Below are 25,091 nucleotides of genomic sequence, written 5' to 3' on the forward strand. Positions count from 1 at the left end.
AGTAAAGAGACAGAAGGCCAGAGAAGAAAGAAAAAAGTGGAGTGGGAGCACCAGAGGGAGGCTATCGGTGGGCAAGGAGATAAGGTGAGAGAGGGAAAGGTGGATGGGAAAGGGTGTGAAGGGGGAGTTGTGGGAGGCATTCCCTAAAGTTTGAGAAATCGGTTTTTATTCCATCAGGTTGGAGGCTACCCAAACGGAATATAAGGTGTTGCTCCTCCAACCTGAATGTGGCCTCATCATGACAGTGGAGGAGGCCATGGATAGACATATCGGAATGGGAATGGGAAATTGAACTAAAATCAGTGGCCACTGTTTCCGGCGGATGGAGTGTAGGTGCTCAGCAAAGAGGTTTCACAATCTACATCAGATCTCACACTGGGATCACCAGACACAGTATATGACCCCAATAGACTCAGAGGTGAAGTGTCACCTCACCTGGAAGGACTGTTTGGGGCCCTGAGGGAGGAGGTGTAGGGGCAGGTGTGGCACTTGTTCCGCTCTAGAATCCCTCATATTTCTGATAACAGCAGTCACTTGCCTCATCATTGAAATGTTACCTCAGGCAATGATCTCACTCTTCATCTTGTTATTTCATGGTCTCGTTGTTTATTGCCAATTATTTGCAATGCGCTGTAAGGTTTTCACTGCTAATGTAATAGTTTCTCTGTAGCAGCAATGTTTGGGTTATGACGAGAGATAACGGGAGTTTGGAATGTGCTCCATCCAATGAGAGGCATGTTGTTCATTCTTGAGGGCCTGTGATTAGGGATTTCACCATCTTTTGCCGGGTAGAGATGAGGAGAGAAGACGTGAATGGAGACAGTTGGTAGACCGCTGGAAGGAGTGGACTTGGAGCGAGGGTCGGCTGTGCTCGGAGGTCGACGGGAAACCAGTGGACTGAACCGTGAGCTCCAACATTGTGCATTAGACTGTTTCATGAGAATGGGCCCTTTGTTTTCTTCCTTTACTAACCAGATAGCCGAATTAAGAATTATAAAGCTCAATCGTTTAATCGCATATTGTGTACTGTTTGTTATTTTGTGCTACTGATTTGTAACAGGGGAACACATCACGCAGCATCCCCCCAAACAAGATTTTGTAAGTTTGGCCGGGTGGGGGTGTCTGCCCCTAGATTAAGCCGCTAGCTGAACGGAGAGTTAGATATTGATATTTGCTGAGTTCAGCACTCTGGTTGACTTGCTGCAGGGAAATGAGGCTGGAAGCTCGGGGGTTGTGTATGTGAGAGGCATGTCAGAGTCAGCGGGAGAAATTCCTGCTGCATCACGCTCCCCCCGGGACACGAGGGGGTCACGTGTCGTGACCAGGCAGTCTGCAGCAGGCGGACGGATACAGCCCCCATACAAAACATCCAACACTAAACAAAAGAGCTAAAGCAACAACTTGATGGGGAAAACAGGCCCTTATTATCTGACATAACCTCAAAGTAGGATATAGCGGTCCATGTGACTAACATATCCACTTTCCAGCGGATAAACACATGTATTTCTTGGGAACTACTGGATGCTAGCGGATGAAGATATCCCGGCAGGTTGTAGCACCAGAGCCGGTCTGTATCATGTGATCATAAATACCTTCACGGTGGTACCGCCTTCTTTGGGCACGGATTGGTTTGTTTCTGGCGGAGTGGTTGGGAGCCAATTCCACTATCCGGTCCAACGATTGGGTGTACGGCGGCGTCAGTCTGTGTGAGTGACGTGAGCGGCCGGTGCCTCCGGCGCCTGCGCTGTTGGAGCCGGCTGGAGAGGTCTGGCGCTTGCGCAGTGGGGGTCTACAGCTGGACCGTGGAGGGGCGAGCTTGCCGATGGTGTGGAGCCCCGCGGGCACTCCGGCGACCAACATGGCACAGATTCTGCCCATCCGCTTCCAGGAGCACCTGCAGGTGGGCGGCTAGTGTCACGACACATGCGCGCTGCGCCTTGGGGTGGGAAGGGGTGGTGGATGAGTGAGTGGGTGGGGGGCGCTGGGGCTGGTTGTTAAGCAACCGCGGCCTAGCTGGGGCTGCAGCCCGACTCTGGGGTACGGGACGGTGGGAGAGAGGAGGGACGGGGAGTGAGTGGGTAGGTGGGCATGAAAAAGGATTCATGGAATGGGGGTTATTGGGTCGGGGGGAAGGGAAGAGGGCCGGTAGGGGTAAGGGGAGGATAGGGAAAGAGTCAGGTGAAGGGGAACGCGAGTTATTGGCTCAGTGGAGGAACAAGGGGGCCGGTTGGGGATTGAGGCAGTGGAGGAGAACGGGAGTTATTGGGTCGGTGTGGGCACTTGGAAGGGGAGAGTATAGGGAGGGTATCAGAATGGGAGACTTGGGGAGTTGGGAGTGTAGGGGGTATCAGAACGGGGAAGAGTCAGGAGGGGTAGACGGGGATGGGAGTTATTGGGTTTGGGGAGAAGGAGAGTTGAAAGAAGAAGGCTGGGCAGTAAGGGGGTAGTGTAGGGAGGGTATCAGGATGGGAGAGGGTCAGGGTGGAGGGGCACTGGGGAATAGGAGTTATTGTGTCAGGAGGGACGCGAAGGAGTAAAGGGGGTCTGGGGATTGAGGGAATGGTACTGTAAATTTATTCCCACCAGCACTTCCCATCTTCAAGCCTTGGGTTAATCACTGATGACCCCCACACCCAATTTTCTTGGTTGCTAATCTGTTTTAGGGGCAAAATGAGGGCTAATTGTCCTCTTTATATTGCAATAGACTGGTGTATTGTGCTGATGAGAGTCTTCCCCACCCCCCCCCCCCCCCCATCTGCCTGCCCAACCAGGGTCAATAGTTGCAGCAGTTGATTTATTCCCTGCAGATGTTTAATCTCTTGGGGATAATCTGGTGAAAGGTTACTCACTTCTTTGCGAGGATAGATGTTTGGTGTTACCCTTCTGCACAGAGCCAGTGGCATGCTGTTTGTTTCTGCAAATGCACTTTAATTGGATGAATTTCTAACTTGCCCGTCTCACCTTCCAAGCCATTGAATTAAACAATAAGGAAATACAGGACAGGTACAATACTGCAAAAGTTTTAAGCATTTATATGTACAGTATAATGTTAGAGGAACTCAGCAGGTCTGGCAGCATTTATGGAAAAGAGTAAACAGTCTGTGTTTTGGGCCAAGACCCTTCAAAATTGAGGGAAGGGGAAGTTCCCAGAATAAATTAGTGGGGGGGGGGTGGTGGAGGAAAAAGGACAGCTCGAAGGTGATAGGTGAAGCCAGGCAGGTGGGAAGGGTCAGTGGCTGGAATCTGATAGGATAGGAGAAAGGGGAGGAGGAGTGGACTTGGGCAAGTGATAAGAGGTCAGAGTGGGGAATAGAGGTAGGTGGTGGGAAATTTTGTTCACCATTTTGTGCCATCAGGTTGGCAGGTACCCAGACAGAATAAAAGATGTAGGGAGGGTATCAGAATGGGAGACTTGGGAAATGGGGAGAGGGGAGTGTAGGGAGGGTATCAGAATGGGAGACTTGGGAAATGGGGAGGGGGAGTGTCGGGAGGGTATCAGGAGACGGGAAATGGGGAGAGGGGAGTGTAGGGAGGGTATCAGAATGGGAGAGGGGAGTGTAGGGAGGGTATCAGAATGGGAGACTTGGGGAGAGGGGAGTGTAGGGAGGGTATCAGAACGGGGAAGAGTCAGGAGGGGTAGACGGGGATGGGAGTTACTGGGTTTGGGGAGAAGGAGAGTTAAAGGCTGGGCGGTAAGGGGGTAGTGTAGGGAGGGTATCAGAATGGGAGAGGGGAGTGTAGGGAGGGTATCAGAACGGGGAAGAGTCAGGAGGGGTAGACGGGGATGGGAGTTATTGGGTTTGGGGAGAAGGAGAGTTAAAGGCTGGGCGGTAAGGGGGTAGTGTAGGGAGGGTATCAGAATGGGAGACGGGAAATGGGGAGGGGAGTGTAGGGAGGGTATCAGAACGGGAGACTTGGGGAGAGGGGAGTGTAGGGAGGGTATCAGAACGGGGAAGAGTCAGGAGGGGTAGACGGGGATGGGAGTTATTGGGTTTGGGGAGAAGGAGAGTTAAAGGAAGAAGGCTGGGCGGTAAGGGTACTCTCCACCCTGAGAGTGGCCTCATCTTGGCACAAAAGGAGGCCATCAATTGACGGAACGGGAATGGAAATACCTTTTTCTCTGTTTCCCAGCTGCCCTATTTTAACCAATATACAGTACTAAGCAAAATTCTCATACACCCTAACTATATATATGTGCCCAAGACTTTTGCACAGTACTGTACATTTGAAGTAGTTATTAAACTTGCTTAAAGTTTCTTTGATCCCTTCTTAAAAACAATTATTTCTAATGGTTGTGGTGCTAATGATTGTTTTGTTCCAGTGTGGGGTATGCTGTTTGTACTGTGCAAACATTATGAGAGATGTACCTTCAGTGGTGAGCGTCTCTTGACCTCTGACAGCCCTGCAAACTGGCAAAGCCAGATTTACTTATGGTAATGGTGCCAAGACTTCCAAGACCCACTGTGGAAAAGCAGTTACAGTCTATTTTTCCATACTTAGCAGCCACAAGCAGACATCCTCATTTATTCTGGCATCTTTTTTCTCAGTAAGGGTATCAGCCCAAAATGTCGTCTGACTATTTATTTCCATAGATGCTGCCTGACCTGCTGAGTTGTTTTGTGTGTGTTATCTTGGTTTTAGATCTCAAAAAGTTCAAAGTAAATTTATTGTTAAAGACAAACTGTGCAAATAGGGAGGGGGAAAAGCCCATTAAATATCGAGAACATGAGATGTGAAGAATTCCTAAAAGTGAGTCCATAGTTGGAGCAGTTCAGTGATGGGGTGAATGAAGTTTTCTCCTCTGATTCAAGAGCCTGAAGGTTGAGGGGTCCTGCAGTCCTCGGAAGAGAGTATGGCCTAGTTGTTGATACTGCCTCCCTGCCATAGCATTTCATGTAGCTGTGCTCAGTGGTGTCTTGTCTTGTCAGCCTTTATAGTCTTTATGATGAATCCTAGAGTTTCATAATTCTCACTGGTTATATTGTAGCTAAATTTGCACTTTCCAGTACAGGGTTTGAATTGTGCAAAAATTGTGTCCACACCACTGAATCATCACTGGAGTTTGTCTGGCCTTAAATCTTCCCTCCATCACTTGTCACGACCCCCTGTGTATTTGTTGCAGTGTTTATTGATTGGGTTATAAGATGTCACAAACATTTAAATGATCAGCATCTGTGAATATATGAATTGAATTTTCATTTCACAGTTACAAGGCAGTGTTTTAAACAAAAATGATCATTGTAATTTCAAATATTTGTATTTGAATTTTGGTCCTCACGTTCAAATCAGAAACTTAAATTCAATGGTTCATCCTTAACGTGTCTTTACTAGGTTGTCATGTAACATTAAACTTTGACCTTTAACTGAGTAGTCATCCTATTGCAACACCATAGACAGGCACGTCTAGTTGGTAACTGGGGCAATAGTGGAAAGGTTCACTATATCAACAACCTGGTAACTTTGGACATGCTAGATTGCAAAACCAGTGGTCGTCATGATCTCTGGGTCAAAGGTCCTGTTTCTTTGGTGTCTTCTGCTAGTCACAATCTCCATACAGTCCTGCCCTTAAATTGAATGAGTGTAGTTGTGTTGAATATTAATACGCTTTTGTAAATAATTCTTTGACTGTGTAGAAATGATGAGCAACAAATTCTGAGAAAGGGTGATCTAATCATGGCAATGGTTCATTCCATTTATTTGGGATAAAGTGTGAAACAAGCCCTTCGAGCTGTGATGTCCAGCAGCCCCGATTAGGCTAATTAATTAGATTAATCCCTAGACTAATCACGGGTCAATTTGCAATGAACAATTAACCTGCTGACTGGTATGTCTGTGGACCTTGGGAGGAAACCCACATATTTCACAGAGAGGACTCACTGACTTGTTACAGATGACAAACATGATAAAGTCTGCAGGTGCTATAAATCCAAAGCATCACACACACAACGCTGGAGGAACTCAGCAGGTCAGACAGCATCAATGGAGAGGAACAGAGTTGGCATTTCGGACTGAGACCCTTCTTCATCTTACAATTGAAATTAGAATGGAGTTCTGAGCTCCACTCTGAGCTGTAATAGCATTATGCCAACTGCTGTGTGGTCAAGGTGTGGCCTATAGCACTTTGCCAGCTAGGTTGTGAAGATTAAGCTTGAACCCAGAGAGGCAGTCAGGTAACAGGATCTGTGGAAAGTGCACAGAGTAGAGGGGTAGTGATAGGAGAGAATCAAGGAGACTTTGCCCATAGTAGAGATGTCTAAATTACAGTTCAAGATAAATGTTATTATCACAGTACTTGTATTTCACCATATACAACTCTGTGACTTTTCTTGTGGGCAAACGCAATAAATCTGTAGAATGATAATCGTAACAGAATCAATGAAAGAACGCAGCTCGGGCTTTCAAACAGAATGCGGAAGATGACAAACTGCTAATACAAAAAGAAAAAACAATAAATAAGCAACAAGGAAAACCAAGGGAGCATGTCTGAATGATTGGTGTCCTGTCACACTCACCTCAATCATAAGCAAATATGATTGAGGCTGGTCGAGGTCTACATCTGCAGCATGCTACCACCCATGGACCCCCTACAATTCACCTACCGACACATCTGATTAACAGACGATGCAATACCCACAGCACGACACGCCGTCCTCACTCACCTGTAGAGGAGGGATACTTATGATTGAATGCTGCTCTTGGACTACAGTTCAGCAGTCAACGCCATAATCTTCCTCCTCCCCCAGGCTCGACAAGAAGCTTAGAGACCTCTGCCTGCACCCTGCCTTGTGCAGCTGGATCCTCGACTTCCTGTCAGATTGACGGCAGGTGGTAAGGATGGGCTCCCTCACTTCTGACTCCCAACACAGGAGCCTCCCAGAGCTGTGTCCTGAGCCCCCTCCACTACTTGCTATACACAACGGTGATTAAGTTTGTAGATGACATGATACTATTTCCAACAATGATCAGACAGCTTCCAGAGGAGAAGTCAACTCCCTGACACAGTGGTGCCAAGAAAACAATTTCTCCCTCTACAGGAGGAATGGAGACAGGCTAGCCCCTGTTGATGTCAATGGGATTATAATTGAGAGGGTGAGCTTTTTCAAGTTCCTTGGTTTACTCATCTCTGAGGATCTCACCTGGACTGAACATACCAGTTATGTGGTGAAAAAAGCACAATGGTGCTTCTTTCACCTCAGATGGCTGAAGAGGTTTAGCATTAGTCCCTAAATCCTCAGGACTTCCTACAGGGGCACCATCGAGAGCCCCTGGTGTCACCGCCTGGTACGGGAACTGTACTGCCCTCAATCGCAGGGCACTGCAGAGAGTGGTGCAGGCAGCCCAGCACATCTGTGGATGTGAACTTTCCTCTGTTCTGGACATTTACAGCAGCAGGTGCATAAAAGGCCTGGAGGATCATCAGGGACTCCAGCCACCCCAACTACAAACTGTTTCAGCTGCTTCCGCCTGGTAAATGGTACCGCAGCATTAATAACAAGACAACTTCTTTCACCAGGCCAGCAAATTTATTAATACATATTAATCTGATTGCATATCTGACTGTATATTTATCTGATTGTGTGTCTGCTTGTACATGTATACAAAACAATTACATAAACAATTTTAATGTTGGGGCAACCCCTCCCACATTTCCCTTCCTATTGCTTGTACTTTGCAACAGAGACGCAACATAAAGGTTTTTCCTCCCTCATGTTGTGAGATGGATGTAAGAAATAAAATAAATCGTAGATCTATATATCAAGAATATGAGATGAGTTTTTAAAAGTGAGTCCATAGATTGTGGGAACATTTCAAAAATGTGGCAAGTGAAACTGAGTGAAGTTATTCCCTTTGGTTTACAGTTATAGGTGGGTGAAGGGTGTTCCCAATTTCATGACCATATAAGGTGGCACAGTAGCTTAGTGGTGAGCACAACACTTTATAGTACAGGCAACCAGGGTTCAATACCAGCTGCTGCCTGTAAAGGATTTACAAATTCTTCATGTGATTGTGTAGGTTTCCTCTAGGTGCTCCAGTTTCCTCCCACAGTCCAAAGACATGTAGTCCAACCAGTAGATTAATTGGTCACTGCAGATTGTCCCACGATGAGGCAAGAGTTAAATGTGGATTGCTGGGCAGTGTGGCTCAGAGGGTCAGATGGGCCTATTTTGTGTAGTATCTCAATAAATAATAAACCTAATCCTTCTGTGCCTGTTTCAAGTAGCCCTTCATTTTCTGGGATTGAGACTTGACGGCCTCTAATAATGTGACTGCTTCTGGATTCTCCCACTATTTTCATAGATTAGCTTTAATTTTCACTTGTACATAGAAACATACAGCACAATGCATTGTTTGCTTCAAATCTAATCAGCGAGGATTGTACTTGGGACAACCCGCAATAGTGGCCGCGCTTCTGGCCTGCCGACAACTTACTAACCGAGAAATGGCAGATGGAGTTTAACTCAGATAAATGTAGAGCAAATACAAGGAGACAGTACATTATTAAGAGCAAGACCCTTAACAGTTTTGCTGAGCAGAGTGATCCTGGTATCCAAGTTCATAGCTCCATGAAAGTGGCTACACAGGCCGATAGGGTGGCTTGTGGAATGTTTTTATTAGTCAAGGCATTGAGTTCAAAAGTCAAGATGTTGTGTTGCAACTTTATAAAAGTCTGTTAGGCCATGTCTGGAGTATTGCATACATTTCTGGTCACCCCACTATAGGAGGTATGTTGAGGCTTTGGAGAGGGAGCAGAAGAGGTCTACCAGGATCCTGCTAGGTTTGGAGGACATGTTCTATCGAGAGAGGCTGGATAAACTTGGATTGTTTTCTTTGGAGCAGCATGGTCAAAGGGAGACAATACAAATTCCTTGCAGCGGTGAGAATCGAACCTCCTTTTTACATCTGGTGCTGTTAAGGGTTGCTAACCACCACACTATTATGCTGCTCAGTTGAAAAGATGTTGGAATCATCTCAACATTCACCCTGTCTTGCCCGCTTGGAATCTTCGAAGTTTCAGTAGAATTCCCCTTCATTCTGTGTGAAGCAACATTGGCCAATTCATATTGTTCCAGATCTGCTACTTGTCTAGATGTTGAATTTTTTCCAATGTAATCTCTATGGGTCAAACTGGTCAATCAACAGTGAATTGTAAATTTACTGGACAGTGGTTGCAAACGTACATCTGGTTGGTTTATTTGTTGGTGTATGGTATAAAGTCTTGAGAAATGAAAGAATACAATTTACATGGTGCTGGATTTCTTATTGTGAGTGCATTTGTAATAGTCATAGAAAAGCACAGAAACAGGCCCTTGGGCCCATCCCCAGTCTGCGCCGAACCATTTAACCAGCTACTCCCATCGACCTGCACGGGGACCATAGCCCTCCATATCCCTGCCATCCATGTACTTATCCAAACTTTTCTTAAATGTTGACATCGAGCTTGCTTCACTCACCACCCTCTGAGTGAAGAAGTTGATCTTCAAATTCCCCTTAAACTTTTCACCTCTCATGTTTGGCCCATGACTTCTAGTTGTAGCCCACCCTTTCGGTATTGGGAGACTGTTTCATCAAGCACCTTCACTGTATCCACCACAAAAAGTGGGATCTCCCAGTGGCTACCCATTTGAATTTTACTTCCCATTCCCATTGTGACATGTCAGCCTCTTAGTACTACTGCAATGTTGAGATCACACTTGGGTTAGAGAAGCAACGCATTGTATTCCATCTGGGTAGCCTCCAACCTGATAGCATGAACATTGATTTCTCAAGCTTCTGGTAATTTTACCCTCTCCTCTCCTTCACCATTCCACATTCTTGTTTCCCTCACACACTTCCTTATCTGCACATCGCCTCTCTGGTGGTCTTCCAGTTGCCTTTCTTCCATGGCCTTCTGTCCTCTCCTATCAGATTCCTGCTTCTCCAACCCTTTGTCTCTTTCATCAACTTTCCAGCTTTTTACTTCACCTCCCCCCCTGCTTTCACTTATCAGCAGGCACTCCTTCCTCCCCTGCCCCCACCTCCTTATTCTGACCTCTCTCTTCTCAGTTCTAATGAAGGGTCTCAACCCAAAATGTCAACTGTTTACTTTTCTCCCCCACAGGTACTGCCTGACCTGAATTTTGCCAGCACGTTGTGTGTATTGCTCGGTGGAAAAAGCCTATCTATACCCTATCTTTACCCTATCTATACCTCCAATAATTTTGAATACCTCTATCAAACCTCCTTTCAGAAATAGTCTTAACCTATTCAATCTTTCATTATAACTCAGGTCCTCAAGTCCTGGCAACATCTTTCTAAATTTTCTCTACTCTTTCAATCCTATTTACATCCTTCCTTTTGATAGGTAAATTACTGTTATTTGCTGCATCTTTCAACAACGCCTACGAGCACTCGGTGAAAATGCTGAGGATACATGTCTGCTTTGATAGATTGGAGACAAGCTATTTATTAATCCTGTCTCCAGCATTTTAGTAGGTACCTTCAGTGAAAAGCTGTGACAAGAATACAAAACTAGTGCCACTGAAGAAAATGCAGCAAGGTTTCAGGGGGCAACGGACAGGTTGAATGCTACAGATGGGATATAAAGCAGAAAAATGTGAGGTCATCTTTACTCTAAATGCTATAGTGAGAATGAAAACATGTTTCTGCTTAAAGATTTCTGGATGTCCTTGTGGGCAAAGCGGCGGTAGTGTGCAGTTGCAGCCACCGATTAAGGTGGCAGCAGGCAGTATGTGATCGTTAACACATGAGTTTCTGGAAATGCTGGAATCTTGATCAAGTTTCTGAGTGTCTCTAGCATTTTGAGTAGGGGTCTTATAGTCATTAGCATAACCCTTTACAGTATCAGCGACTTGGGTTCAGTTTCTGCCACTGCCTGTAAAGACTTTATATGTTAGCTGCGTGGATTTCCTCTGGGTGCTCCAGTTTCCTCCCACTGTCCAAAGATGTAACAATTGGTAGTTAATTGGTCATTGTAAATTGTCCTGTGATTAGGCTAGGGTTGAATTGGGATTGTAGGCAGTGAGGCTGGAAGGGCCAGAATGCTGTATTCTGTGCTGTATCTCAATAAAACAAATAATTAAAATTGCATGCAATGTGCAACACAGGCAAATAGTAAACAGCTCACTGTCCTAATGACAAGACCTCGGTGGTGGCAGGGTATTCATTAGTCTCACGGCCTGGGAGAAGAAGCTGTTACCTACTCTGGCAGTCCTAGCCCTGATACTTCTGTATCTCCTCGTTGATATTGGGTCAAGGAGATTGTGGGAGTGGATGGTAGGGATCCTCAACTATACTTTGGGCCTTTTGTCTGCAACCCTCCTGGTAAATATCACAAAATAGGAAGGAGGAAGACTGCAGTGATCCTCTCAGCAATTTTTCCCATCTTCAGTAGGGTTTCCATACCATGCAATGAAGCAGCCATGCAGGATGGTCTTGATGCTGCTGTAGAAAGTTGTTAGAATGGAGGTAGGAGTCTTGTACTCTTCAGGAGTAAAGGTGTCCTGGTGACATTATATAGGGCATGGGTGAGACTGTACCTGGAAAGTTGTGTGCGGGGTATGCTTGCATTAGAGCAAGTGCAGCAACCGTCACCAGATTGATTTCCGATATGAAAATCAATCTGATGCTCCTGATGCAGCCTCTACTACATTGATAGGACCTGTCGTAAATTAGGGGACCGTTTTGTCAAGCACTTCCTCACCATTTGCTACAAGTGGGACTTCCCAGTGGTCAAACATTTTCATTCTGGTTCCCATTCCTGTTCCAATATGTTGGTCCATAGCTGTCTCTTGTGCCACCCTCAGGGTGGAGGAGCAACACCTTGTATTATGTTTTGTAGCCTCCAACTTGATGGCATGAATATCTATTTCTTGAAAACAAATTCCACCCCCTCTTTTTTCTCCTTTGTGACCTTTTACCTTTTCTTCCCTGCATATTACTTCCCCCTCTAGGAATGAAATGGCCTCATTAAAACATGCAGAATTCCGGCTGGGTAGATGCATGGTTGACGTTTCACCTGTCTGGAGTCTGAAGCTAAAACTACAACGTTAAAGCATTGGCTCTTTGTGACAGGTGAATGATGCTTAAATGAGAGGGTAATGAATCTATTATACTCAGGTTTGAGTACTTCTGAGAAGGACTGCATATTAAGGCAACTGAGGTTAGCTCATGAAGCCAGTGCTGAGGTTAAAAATAATACTGAATGATAGAACTGGTATGAGAGGATGAATGGCTTGTTTGCTGTACATTGTGTTGCTGCTTGTGCTGAGTTTTACGATACTAACTGTTAACTTGGAAAGCTGTTCAGTTACTGGCTCTTTTAAGCACAAGTTAAAGATTGAAAATGAAGAGTAAGAATTTCAGTTTGTATGTGGTATGCATACTCTGATATTAAATCTACCTTTGACATAGTGGGGGTGCTCTTGATGTCTCATTGGTTCCATTTCATCTGTTTAACCGTTCTGATTTGGGAAGGTCAAAAAATCCTTCCAAGAAGCTATCTTCTCTACAAGTGACACACAAAATGCTGGAGAAACTCAGCAGGTCAGCCATCATTATCTTCAAGTGTCTACTTTTTTAGATATCATTTACAAATGAATTGGGAGCAGGAGTAGGCAATGTGGCCCATCTAGTCAGTCAGTCATATAATAGGGTCCAGGTTGATTTGATTGTACACAGAAAATGCTGGAGGAACTTGGCAGGTCAGGCAGCATCAATGGTGTGGAATGAAGAGTCGACATTTCAAACCGAGACTCTTCATCATGAATCTTGTGCTTAGGATCTGGTGGTACTGTCATTTTCACAACATTTACCCATGGTGGCATTTTACCCTGTGTATCTATCTACTTCTCCAGTTAAAGATAATTAAAGGGTCTGCTTCCACCACCCTTTCAGCAGGGAGTAGAAGGGGATTAGTCTTGCATCTTTGCCCAAACTGGCAAGGTTGCTAGGGATGGTATATAAGCAATATCTGGGCCCATTCATCCAAGGTTAGTTAACCAGAAAGTGTTCTTGCAGAATCGTGTTTCCAGGACAACTGCAATGCACCATCAATCTACAGGCCATGACATTCAGGACCTGGACCATGTTATTACATCATACATTTCTTTGTAGATGTATGCTTTTCTGCTAACATAATTATGTGCTGCATTGGTTCTGTGTTTCACAAAGGAATGGCATTTCATTTGGCTATATTCATATTTATGGTTGAATGACAAATGTATATTTGACCTTTGTGGAATACTTTTTCCACGCCCCCCCCCCCCTTCATTCATTATGGGAACTAGCCTCCATAGTATCCAGATATCCTCAAGGAGCAAGGCCTCAGTAAGGTGCCGTTCATCATTAAGGACACCACCACCCTGGACAATACCTCTTCTCATTGTTAACGTCAGGAAGGAGGTACAGAAGCCCGAAGGTGCACACTCAACAATCCAGGGACAGCTTCTTATCCCCTCTGTCATCCGATTTCTGAATGGATATTCAACCCATGAATGTTTAAAAAAAATTATTTTGCACTAATTTAATTTAGGTATTTAATATATTAGTGTAATTTATGTTTTTTTCCTTATGTATTGCATTCTATTGCTGCTGCAGAGTTAACAAATTTCACAACATATTGTGGATCCAGAATTGGCTTGCTCACAGAAGGCAAAGAGTGGTTGTAGACAGGTCATATTCTGCATGGAGATTGGTGGCCAGTGGTGTGCCTCAGGGATCTGTTCTGGGGCCCCTTCTCTTTGAGATTTTTGTAAATGATCTGGATGAGGAAGTAGAGGGATGTGTTAGTAAATTTGCTGATGACACAAAGGTTGGAGGTGTCATGGATAGTGTGGAGGGCTGTCAGAGGTTACAGTGGGACATTGATAGGATGCAAAACTGGGCTGAGAAGTGGCAGATGGAGTTTAACCCAGATAATGTGAAGTGGTTCATTTTGGTAGGTAAAATATGGTAGAATATAGTATTAATGGTAAGACTGTTGGCAGTGTGTAAGAGCAGAGGGATGTTGGGGTCTGAGTTCATAGGACACTAAGCTGCTGCACAGGTTGACTCTGGTTAAGAAGGCCATCAACTGTGGGATTGAATTTAGGAGCCGAGAGTTGACGTTGCCACTGGGAGTACTGTGCTTAGTTCTGGTTGCCTCACTACAGGAAAGATGTGGAAACTATAGAAATGGTGCAGATGAAATTTACAAGGATGTTGCCTGGATTGAGAAGCATGCTTTATGAGAATAAGTTGAGTGAACTTGGCCTTCTTTGAGGATGAGAGGTGAACTGATAGAGGTGTGTCAAATGATGAGGGGCATTGCACATGTGGATAGTCAGAAGCTTTCTCCTGGAGCTGAAATGGCTAACACAAGAGGGCAGTTTTAAAGTGTTTGGAAGTAGGTAGAGAGGAGATGTCAGGGGTAAGTTTTCTATGCAGAGAGTGGTAGGTACGTGGAATGGGCTACGGGAACGGTGGGTCTTTTAAGAGACACCTGAATAGGTACATGGAGCTTAGAAAAATAGAAGGCTATGGGTAACCCGAGGTAATTTCTAAAGTAAGTACATTTTCAGCACAGCATTGTGGGCCGAAGGGCCTGTATTGTGCTGTAGGTTTTCTGTGTTTCTATATGCTGGTGATATTAAACCTGATTCTGATTTCAGCCTTGCAGTATTTTGGATTAGCCCAGCGTGAGTATGTTTTTGTTTTTAAGTTGGAAATGGTATTTCTCAGCCTGGTTGGCTAAGGTTCAAATCCGAGGCATATTGCGGTGGTGACATTTCTAAGTGATAGTTGATATGAAAGTAGTAGGCACTTGTAACCTGGTTAGGATTAGAAGTGACTTGCAACCACTTGGCAGGGAAGTTCCCAAATTCGTGGCAAAGGAAGGTAATTGTGGTACCCACAATTCATTTTTCTGCTCTATGCTTATGGTTTGAGGTTTGGCGAAGTTGGTTAGCAAACTACTTTAGGCTGATTTAGACTTCCACATTCTACATCAGAAATGTGACTTAAATTTGTAAATAGCAGATTTTAATTGGTAACCTAGTCTAATTTTTTTGGTTCGTGTTCCAGACTGGTTGTTCTGTACTTGGAATAAATTTGTGGTTTTTCTGGATTGTAACAAAGATCCCTTCACTTTATTTTGCCTTATCTGATGGCAAACTGAGAGGCCAGTAGAATAATTTTGCACTCGTCTTGCTTTAGCCAGAAATAAGCAGTAAAACCAAGTAAGTAACACACACAAAATGCTGGTGGAACACAGTCGGATCTTACCAATATATAAAAGGCCACACCGGGAGCACCGGACACTGTATGTATTCCACGCTGGTGTGGTATACTGTGTCTGGTGCTCCCGGTATGACCTTTTATATATTGGTGAGACCCGACGCAGACTGGGAGACCATTTCGCTACCGACCTATGCTCAGTCCTCCAGAGAAAGCAGGATCTCCCAGTGGCCACACGTTTTAATTCCACGTCCCATTCCCATTCTGATATGTCTATACATGGCCTCCTCTACTATCAAGATGAAGCCACGCTCAGGTTGGAGGAACAATATCTTATATACCGGCTGGGTAGCCTCCAACCTGATGGCATGAACATTGACTTCTCTAACTTCCGTTAATGTCCCTCCTCCCCTTCTTACCCTATCCCTGACATATTTAGCTGTTTGTTTTTTTCTCTCTCTTTGCCCATCACTCTGCCTGTTCTTCATCTCCCTCTGGTGCTCCCCTCCCCCTTTCTTTCTCTGGAGGCCTCCCGTCCATGATCCTTTCCCTTCTTCAGCTCTGTATCACTTTCGTCAATCACCTTTCCAGCTCTTAGCTTCATCCCACCCCCTCCAGTCTTCTATCATTTCACATTTTCCCCTCCCCCCACTGCTTTCAAATCTCTTAGTATCTTTCCCTTCAGTTAGTCCTGATGAAGGGTCTCGGCCCGAAATGTCGACAGTGCTTCTCCTTCTAGATGCTGCCTGGCCTGCTGTGTTCCACCAGCATTTTGTGTTTGTTGTTTGAATTTCCAGCATCTGCAGATTTCCTTGTGTTTGCTCTTTAAAGCTAAGTAAGTAATTGGCTTGTTTTAGCAATGAAATCAGAATCAGGTTTAATATCACCAGCATGTGTCATGGAATTTGTTGTCTTTGCGGCAAAGCAACACAATCCATCATGCAGAAAAACATGAATTAAAGTAAATATATATAAATTGAATAATTAAGTAGTGTAAAAATAGAAACAAAAAAATAGTGAGGTAGTGTTCACGAGTTCAATGTCCATTTAGAAATCCAATGGTGGTGGGGAAGAAGCTGTTCCTGAATCACTGAGTGTGTGCCTTCAGGCTTCTGTACCTCCTACCTGATGATAACAATGAGAAGAGAGCATGTCCTGGGTGGAGGGAATCCTTAATGATGATGTAGCGGTGTGCTACATGTAGCGCTAAAAGAACAACACTGAGTCGGTAAACTGCAGTTAAAGAAAAATAATTTATTTGAACTTCACAGCCTTGCTTTAAAGCCTCCCTGATCCCACCCTCCCCGGGCGCGGTTGCCGTAGGAGGCACGTATTCACAATCCCCAGCAGGCTTTGCCCTTTGTTAGTGAAGCAGACCTGGTGCTCTTTTGGGACTGGCCTTTATGCCGGCACACTGGCTATTTGTGAGCCGGTTCAAGTGCACTAGGAAGTGGGTCACCACAACACCACCATTTTTGAGGCATTGCTCCTTTTAGACGTCCTACTTACTACAGAGACTAATGCCCATGTTTGAGCTGACAAAGTTTACAATTCTCTGCAGTAGTCCCCTGTCCTGGTAACCAGACAGTGATGCTGCCAGTTAGAATGCTCTCTGTCGAAATTTGCAAATGTCTTTGGTGACATACCACATCATGTCAAACTCCTAACGAAATATAGCCACCTTTGTAACTGCATCGATATGTTGGGTCCAGGATAGATCCTCATAGATAGTGACATCCAGGAACTTGAAACTGCTCACTCTCTCCACTTCTGATCCCTCTATGAGGACTGGTGTGTGCTCCCTCATCTAACCCTTTCTGAACTCCACAATCAGTTCTTTGGTCTTACTGCGCTGAGGGCAAGTATGTTACTGCAACACCACTCAGCTAGCTGGTATATCTCACTCCTGTAAGCCCTTTCATCACCTTTGAAATTCTACCAACGATAGCTGTTGTCAGCAAATTTATAGATGACATTTGACCTGTGCCTAGACACAGTCATGGGTGTAGTGGGTGAGTCACACATCCTTGAGATGTGTCGGTGTTGATTGTCAGTGAGGAGATGTTATTTTCAATGTGCGCAGACTTCTGTTTAGGAAGTCGGAGTTCCAGTTGCAGAGGGAGGTACAGAGGCTCAGGTTCTGGAACTTTTCATTCAGGAGGAAAATGGTTCTATATATCAGTTCTTGCTGCTTGATGTTTTCTGGCCTGGTTGTGTAAAGGCTTCAGGGGGTTCTGTTGTGTTGAGAAAAGTGCTTCACAAGGTGAAATGGTCAAACAGATGAGATGTACCAGTGGAGACCATGTCAGCTGGTTACATTTGGAGCTTTATTGCTATTCCTCCATTTTAAAATAAGAGTATTCTAGTAACTACATTTATAATCTGTGCAAAACCTGATTTAAATTATTTTTAGCGATGGTTGTTGTTTGAACATAAATTCGAGCAAGAAGGCTGCGAGTGAACAGCTGATTTTTTTTGGAGCGAAGGGAGTTTTTAACCTCTCGCACGGAAGGTTTAAAAGGAAGACCGCCGTATCCAGCGGGCAGTGTTGGAGCAGGCAGCAGAGTGATGGGGCTTTGGCTCAACGGGCTTAGATGGTAACGGGATGAGGCGAGGTAGGTTTAATTGTGTAAATTGCGGAAAGGAGGTAGTATGTGTGTGAGGCCAGTTTTCTGTGCTCAGTGTCAGATGTTGGGTGTGCTGGAGTCTCCCACCCTCCTGGACAGCCATATCTGCACCAGGTGTGTCGAGCTGCAGCTCCTGAGGGACCGAGTTAGGGAACTGACGTTGCAGCTCGATGACCTTTGCTTGGTCAGGGAGAGCAAGGAAGTGATAGAGAGGAGTTATATGTAGGTGGTCGCACCTGGGCCACGGGAGACAGGCAGGTGGGTCACAGAAGGGGACGAGTCAGGTACTAGAGAGTACCTAGTGGCTGTCCCCTTGAACAATAAGTATGTTTGAGTACTGTTTGGGGGGTGGGGGGGAGACGGCCTACCTTGGAGAAGTGGCAGTGGCTGTGCCTCTGGCACAGAGTCTGACCCTGTGGCTCAGAAGGGTAGGGAACAGAAGAGGAAGGCAGTACTGATAGGGGATTCTATAGTTAGGGGGTCAGATAGGTGATTCAGTGCACGCAGGAAAGAAATTCGGATGGTAGTTTGCTTCCCAGGTACCAGGGACCAGGATGCTTCGGATCACGTCCAAGATATCCTATGGTGGGAGGGAGAACAGCCAGAGGTCGTGGTACATATTGGTACTAATGACATAGGTAAGAAAAGGGAAGAGGTCTTGAAAACAGACTACAAGGAGTTAGGAAGGAAGTTGAGAAGCAGGATCGCAAAGTTAGTAATTTTAGGATTACTGCCTGTGTCATGCGACATTTAGAATAGGAATAGAATGGAGTGGAGGATAAATGTGTGGATGAGGGATTGGAGCAGGGGGCAGTGATTCAGATCGCTGAATCATTGGGACCTCTTTTGGGGCAGGTGTGACCTTACAAAAAGGATGGGTTGCACATGAATCTTGGGGGACCAATATCCTGGTGGGAAAGTTTGCTAAGACCACTGGGGAGAGTTTAAACTAGAATTGTTAGGGGACGGGAACTGAACTGAAGAGGCTGGGGAAGAGGAGGTTGGCTCACAAACAGAGAAAGCTTATAGACAGTGCGGGCGGGTGGGATAGGCAGGTGATAGAGAAGGGACGCGCTGAGACCTAAGGTTTGAGATGTGTCTATTTTAACGCAAGGAGTGTTGTGAACAAAGTGGATGTGCTTAGAGTGTGGATCAGTTCTTAGAGATGTGATATGGTGGCTATTACAGAGACTTGGATGGCTCAGGGACACAAATGGTTACTTCAAGTACAGGGTTTTAGATGTTTCAGAAAGGACGGAGAGAGGCAAAAGAGGTGGGGGTGTGGCACTGTTGATCAGAGATAGTGTCACAGCTACAGGAAAGGCGGATGCCATGGAGGGATTGTCTATAGAGTCTTTGTGGGTGGAGGTGAGGAACAGGAAAGGGTCAATAACTTTACTGGGCGTTTTTTATAGGCTGCCTAATAGCAACAGGGATATCGAGGAGCAGATAGGGAAAGAGTTCCTGGAAAGGTGTAATAATAACAATGGAGTTGTTGTCGTGAGGAGAGATTTTAATTTCCCAAATATTGATTGGCATCTCCCTAGAGTGAGAAGTTTAAATGGGGTGGAGTTTGTTAGGTGTGTTCAGGAAGGTTTCTTGACACATTATGTAGATCAGCCTACAAGAGGAGAGGCTGTATTTGATCTGGTATTGGAAAATGGTATCGGTCAGGTGTCAGATCTCTCAGTGGGAGAGCATTTTGGAGATAGTGATCATAATTCTATCTCCTTTACAATAGCATTGGAGAGAGATAGGAACAGACAAGTTAGAAAAGCATTTAATCGGAGTAAGGGAAATTATGAAGCTATCAGGAAATTGGAGGCTTAAATTGGGAACAGATGTTCTCAGGGAAAGGTACGGAAGAAATGTGGCAAATATTCGGGGATATTTGTGTGGAGTTCTGCATAGGTATGTTCCAATGAGACAGGAAAGTTATGGCAGGGTACAGGAACCGTGATGTACAAAGGCTGTAATAAATCTAGTTAAGAAGGAAAGAAAAGCTTACAAAAGGTTCAGAGAGCTAGGTAATGTTAGAGATCTAGAAGATTATAAGGCTAACAGGAAGGAGCTTAAGAAGGAAATTAGGAGAGCCAGAAGGGGCCATGTGAAGGCCTTGGCGGACTGGATTAAGGAAAACCCCAAGGCATTCTACAAGTATGTGAAGAGCAAGAGGATAAGACTTAAGAGAATTGTATCTATCAAGTGCGATGGGGGAAGTGTATATGGAACCTAAGAAAAGAGCAGTACTTCATTAATACTTTTCTTCAGTATTCACTATGGAAAAGGATCTTGGTGATTGTAGTGATGACTTGCAGCGGACTGAAAAGCTTGAGCATGTAGATACTAAGAAAGAGGATGTGCTGGAGCTTTCGGAAAGTATCATAGGATAAGTCACCGGGACCGGATGAGATGCACCCCAGGATATAGTGGGAGGCGAAGGAGGAGGTTGTGGATGTTGTTCCTTTATTCAAGAGAGAGAAGAGATAGCCCAGGGAATTACAGACTAGTGAGTCTTACCTCAGTGGTTGGTAAGTTGATGGAGAAGATCCTGAGAAGCAGGATTTATAAACATTTGGAGAGGTATAATATGATTAGGAATAGTCAGCATTGCTTTGTCAAAGGCAGGTCGTGCCTTACGAGCCTGATTGAATTTTTTGAGAATGTGACTAAACACATTGATTAAGGAAGAGTAGTAGATATAGTGTATATGGATTTCAGCAAAGCATTTGATAAGGTACCCCATGCAAGGCTTATTGAGAACGTAAGATGGCATGGCATCCAAGGGGGCATTGCTTTGTGGATCCAGAACTGGCTTGCTCACAGAAGGCAAAGAGTGGTTGTAGATGGGTCATATTCTGCATGGAGGTCAGTGACCAGTGTGGTGCCTCAGGGATCTGTTCTGGGACCCTCACTCTTTGTGATTTTTATAAATGACCTGGATGAGGAAGTGGAGGGATGGGTTAGTAAGTTTGCTGATGACACAAAGGTTGGAGGTTTTGTGAATAGTGTGGAGGGCTGTCAGAGGTTACAGTGGAACATTGATAGGATTCAAAACTGGGCTGAGAAGTAGCAGATGGAGTTCAACCCAGATAAGTGTGAAGTGGTTCATTTTGGTAGGTCAGATATGATGGCAGAATATAGTATTAATGGTAAGAATCTTGGCAGTATGGAGGATCAGAGGGATCTTAGGGAGTCCATAGGACGCTCAAAGCAGCTGCGCAGGTTGACTTTGTGGTTAAGAAGGCATACAGTGTACTGGCCTTCCATCATTCGTGGAATTGAACTTAGGAGCCGAGAGGTAATGTTGCAGCTATATAGGACCCTGGTCAGACCCCACTTGGAGTACTGTGCTCAGTTCTGGTCGCCTCACTACACGAAGGATGTGGAAGCCATAGAAAGGGTGCAGAGGAGATTTACAAAGATGTTGCCTGGATTGGGGAGCATGCCTTATGAGAATAAGTTGAGTGAACTCGGCCTTTTTTCCTTGAAGCGACAGGATGAGAGGTGACCTGATAGAGGTGTACAAGATGATGAGAGGCATTGATCGTGTGGAGAGCCAGAGGCTTTTTCCCAGGGATGAAATGCTTGCCACAAGAGGACACAGGTGCTGGGGAGTAGGTACAGAGTTGTCAAGGGTAAGTTTTTTATTCAGAGAGTGGGGAGTGCATAGAATGGGCTGCCGGCAACGGTGGTGGAGGCAGATACAATAGGGTCTTTTAAGAGACTTTTGGATTAGGTACATAGAGGGCTCTACCGAGAGCCTAGTAATTTCAAAGGTAGGGACATGTTTGGAACAGCTTTGTGGGTCGAAGAGCCTGTATTGTGCTGTAGGTTTTCTATATTTCTCTCAATCAAAATCGACTTTCTTGTGCTAAAAAAAAATTACTTTCCTGCAGTTCACAATACCTTGTAATGGGGGTTGGGGGTGATAGGTTTAAGATGCTTAGAAGTTGAGAGCATCTATCATTTTTCCATCTATCATTTCAGAAGGAAACTTGATGAGAAATTTTGAATTGCACCAAAGGAATATTTATGGATTCAAAGGGATTTTATGGGATTCTGAGTTATTGAAGCAGAGTGTAACAGCTGAGCTATGATGCATGTCATATTACCACTACTTTGACCTCGGTTGTCTCCAATCAGGATATAAGAAGGGCAAATTTTTGAGGGAGAAACTGAGATTTTACAAAACGGTGTATGGATGAAGAATTTCACTTGGATAGCCATTAGGAGGTAGTGATCATAATATGATAAGCTTTTATCTGCAATTTGAGAAGGACAAGGGCAGATCGGAGGTGTCAGTGTTGCAGATGAACAGGGGAAACTATGGAGCCATGAGGGAGGAGCTTGCCAAAGTTGACTGGACAGATAGCCTAGCAGAAAAGACAGTGGAACAGCAATGGCAGGTATTCTTGGGAATAATGCACAGGGTGCAAAATCAGTTCATCCCCCAGAGAAGGAAGGATTCAAAGGGGGGAAAGGGTTGACAAAGGAAGTCAGAGATTGCATAGCATTAAAAAAAAGGAAATATGACAGAGCTAAGGTGAGTGGGAGGACAGATGATTGGGAAGTTTTTAAGGAACAACAGAACTTAACTACCGTAAATTCCGGACTATAAGCCGCTACTTTTTTCCCACGCTTTGAACACTGCGGCCTATACTACGGTGCGGCTAATGCATGTTTTTTTTTCATGCCGCCAAAAACATTTTGCCTCGTAACAGTAGACTGTTATGAATCCCGTAACTGGAGAACTTACCAGCAAAGATAGAGAGGTCCGTTGAAGTCTGATGTCACTATTTTCAAACGTTTTATTTATAAAGGGACACAAAAGTAGGGTTAATACATACATTCAGATAGTGCACATCGTCAACACTCAATCTAAAGCGCGGGTATAGTAATAATCATCATTAAGTGAGCTCTGCTGTTGTCTAGGGGTTAATAGATTGTCCGTGGAAATATAAAAGTCACTCAGAAAGTCTGCAGGCCTCAGCCCTTTGAAAATCGCTGGGTTTCAAGTGGGGCGACTGAGAGAGAGAGATTGGGGGAGAAGAGAAAGAACTTGCCGAGTCTTGATGAATCTTCCGTGAAATCGGGGGAGCGTTGGTTTCCTCGCCCCGATGTTAGTTAAAGCGGTTTTCTGTGATTCCAGCCACAAATTCCAATCCTGGAATCTAACGCACGTGGCTTCCTTCAGAATGGCTTCCCGCTGCTGCGGGAACACTCTCTCGTGTCTTCTTGGTGCGTCTGAGGGGGCTGTCCCCCTGAGACTCTCCTTTATACTTCCTCACGGGGTCGCAGGTGTCAATCAGGTTGGGATGATGCAATCTCTCTCTCAACCAGCCCACCTTGCCCGAGGGCTTTTCACGTGGTCTCCATGAGACAATAGTTGCTGTCGTCCCGGGTGGGACGTGCAATTTGGCACGTTTCTCTCTCTCTCTCTCCTACTGGGTCTACTGACCGACCCCCCCCCCCACCCCCCCGGACGGGTGCTCTTGCGATTCTCACAAAGGAGGGGGCTGGGATCTTAGCAAGACCAATGAAATTGATGAGTAGTTCACAGAGGTCCAATGAAATTGTACGATAAATCAAGCGCACTTTCACAATTAAATTATTGTAAATCAGTCATTTGTACTCGCCCTCATCAACATGGAAAACACTCGAAGAAAAGCATATGATGCAGCTTTTAAGTTAAAGGCGATCAATAACTTTTCCTGGTAGGCTGCAGTATATATATTTTTTACCAGTCGTTAGGAGATATTGGAATGTTGTTCATGCACTGTTCAGTAAAACAGTATACGCAACGTAATTTGTGAGTTACCGATACATATGTATATTTAAAAGTAGCTGTGTTACAGGCACTGTTTGAAAAAAAGCATTTGCAATATGTATTTGTTTATGTTACCAGACGGATTTAATTAAAAGTTAAAAAATCCTCACATGTAATATCTTTCTGTGTAAGTATCTCATATTACAACGTGGGACACCTGCGGCTTAAAATCCAGTGCGGCCTGTACAAGTACAAAATTGATTTTCTTTCTAAAATTAGAGCGTGCGGCTTTTAATCAGGTGCGCTCTGTAGTCCGGAATCTACAGTAAAAAGACAATACGGGGAGAAAAAATGAGGTACGAACGCAAGCTAGCCAGGAATATAAAGGAAGATAGCAAAAGCTTTTTTAGGTATGTGAAGAGAAAGAAGATAGTTAAGAACAATGTTGGGCCCTTGAAGTATGAATTGGGTGAAATTGTTAGGGGAAACAGAGAAATGGTAGAAGAATTTGATGAGTACTTTAGATCTGTTTTAACTAGGGAAGACACAAGCAATCTCCCAGATGTATGGATGGGCCAAGGACATAGGGTAACAGAGGAAATGAAACAGATTGACATTCGGAAGAAAACGGTGATGAGTAGACTGATGGGACTGAGGGCTGACAAATCCCCAGGTCCAGATGGTCTGCATCTTAGGATAGTAAAGGAGGTGGCCCTGGAAATTGCAGATGCATTGGTAATCATTTCCAATGTTCCTTAGATTCAGGATCAGTTCCTGAGGATTGGAGAATGGCTAATGTTATCCCACTTTTTAAGAAAGGAGGGAGGGAGAAAACCGAGAGCTATCGACCTGTCAGCCTGACATCGGTGGTGGGGAAGATGCTCGAGTCCATTATTAAGGATGAAACAGTGGCATATCTAGATAACAGTGATAGGATTGGGCTGAGCCAGCATGGATTTACCAAGGGTAAATCATGCTTGAATAATCTGTTGGAGTTTTTCGAGGATGTAACCAGGAAGTTAGATGGGGGAGATCCAGTGGATGTAGTGTACCTCGATTTTCAGAAGGCATTTGATAAGGTCCCACATAGAAGATTGGTGGGTAAAATCAAAGCTCAGGGCATCGGGGGGGGGGGGGGGGAGGCATTGACATGGATAGAAAATTGGTTGGCAGATAGAAAGCAAAGGGTAGCGGTGAATGGGTGTTTCTCGGAATGGCAGGTAGTGACTAGTGGGGTGCCACAGGGCTCGGTATTAGGACCCAGCTGTTTACCATTTATGTTAACGATTTGGATAAAGGCATAGAAAATAACATCAGCAAATTTGCTGATGATACTAAGCTGGATGGCAGTGTAGCATGTGATGAGGATGTTAGGAGAATTCAGGGTGACTTGGATAGGCTGGGTGAGTGGGCAGATACTTGGCAGATGGCGTTTAATGTGAGTAAGTGTGAGGTTATCCACTATGGGAGTAAGAACAGGA

General features: G+C 44.9%; 1 protein-coding gene across 1 annotated transcript in view; it reads left to right on the forward strand.

The window, feature by feature from the left end:
- Positions 1-1,748: 1,748 nt before the first annotated feature.
- cltcl1 (clathrin, heavy chain-like 1) overlaps positions 1,749-25,091 on the forward strand; it is a 146,085-nt gene continuing 122,742 nt past the window's right edge. Inside the window, exon 1 of the mRNA XM_059943697.1 lies at positions 1,749-1,900. Within this exon, the coding sequence (XP_059799680.1) occupies positions 1,823-1,900 (78 nt within the window). The 5' untranslated portion in view covers positions 1,749-1,822. The remainder of the gene's footprint in view (positions 1,901-25,091) is intronic.

This window comes from Hypanus sabinus, chromosome 18 (genome assembly GCF_030144855.1).
Source record: "Hypanus sabinus isolate sHypSab1 chromosome 18, sHypSab1.hap1, whole genome shotgun sequence".
Classification (NCBI taxonomy): domain Eukaryota; kingdom Metazoa; phylum Chordata; class Chondrichthyes; order Myliobatiformes; family Dasyatidae; genus Hypanus; species Hypanus sabinus.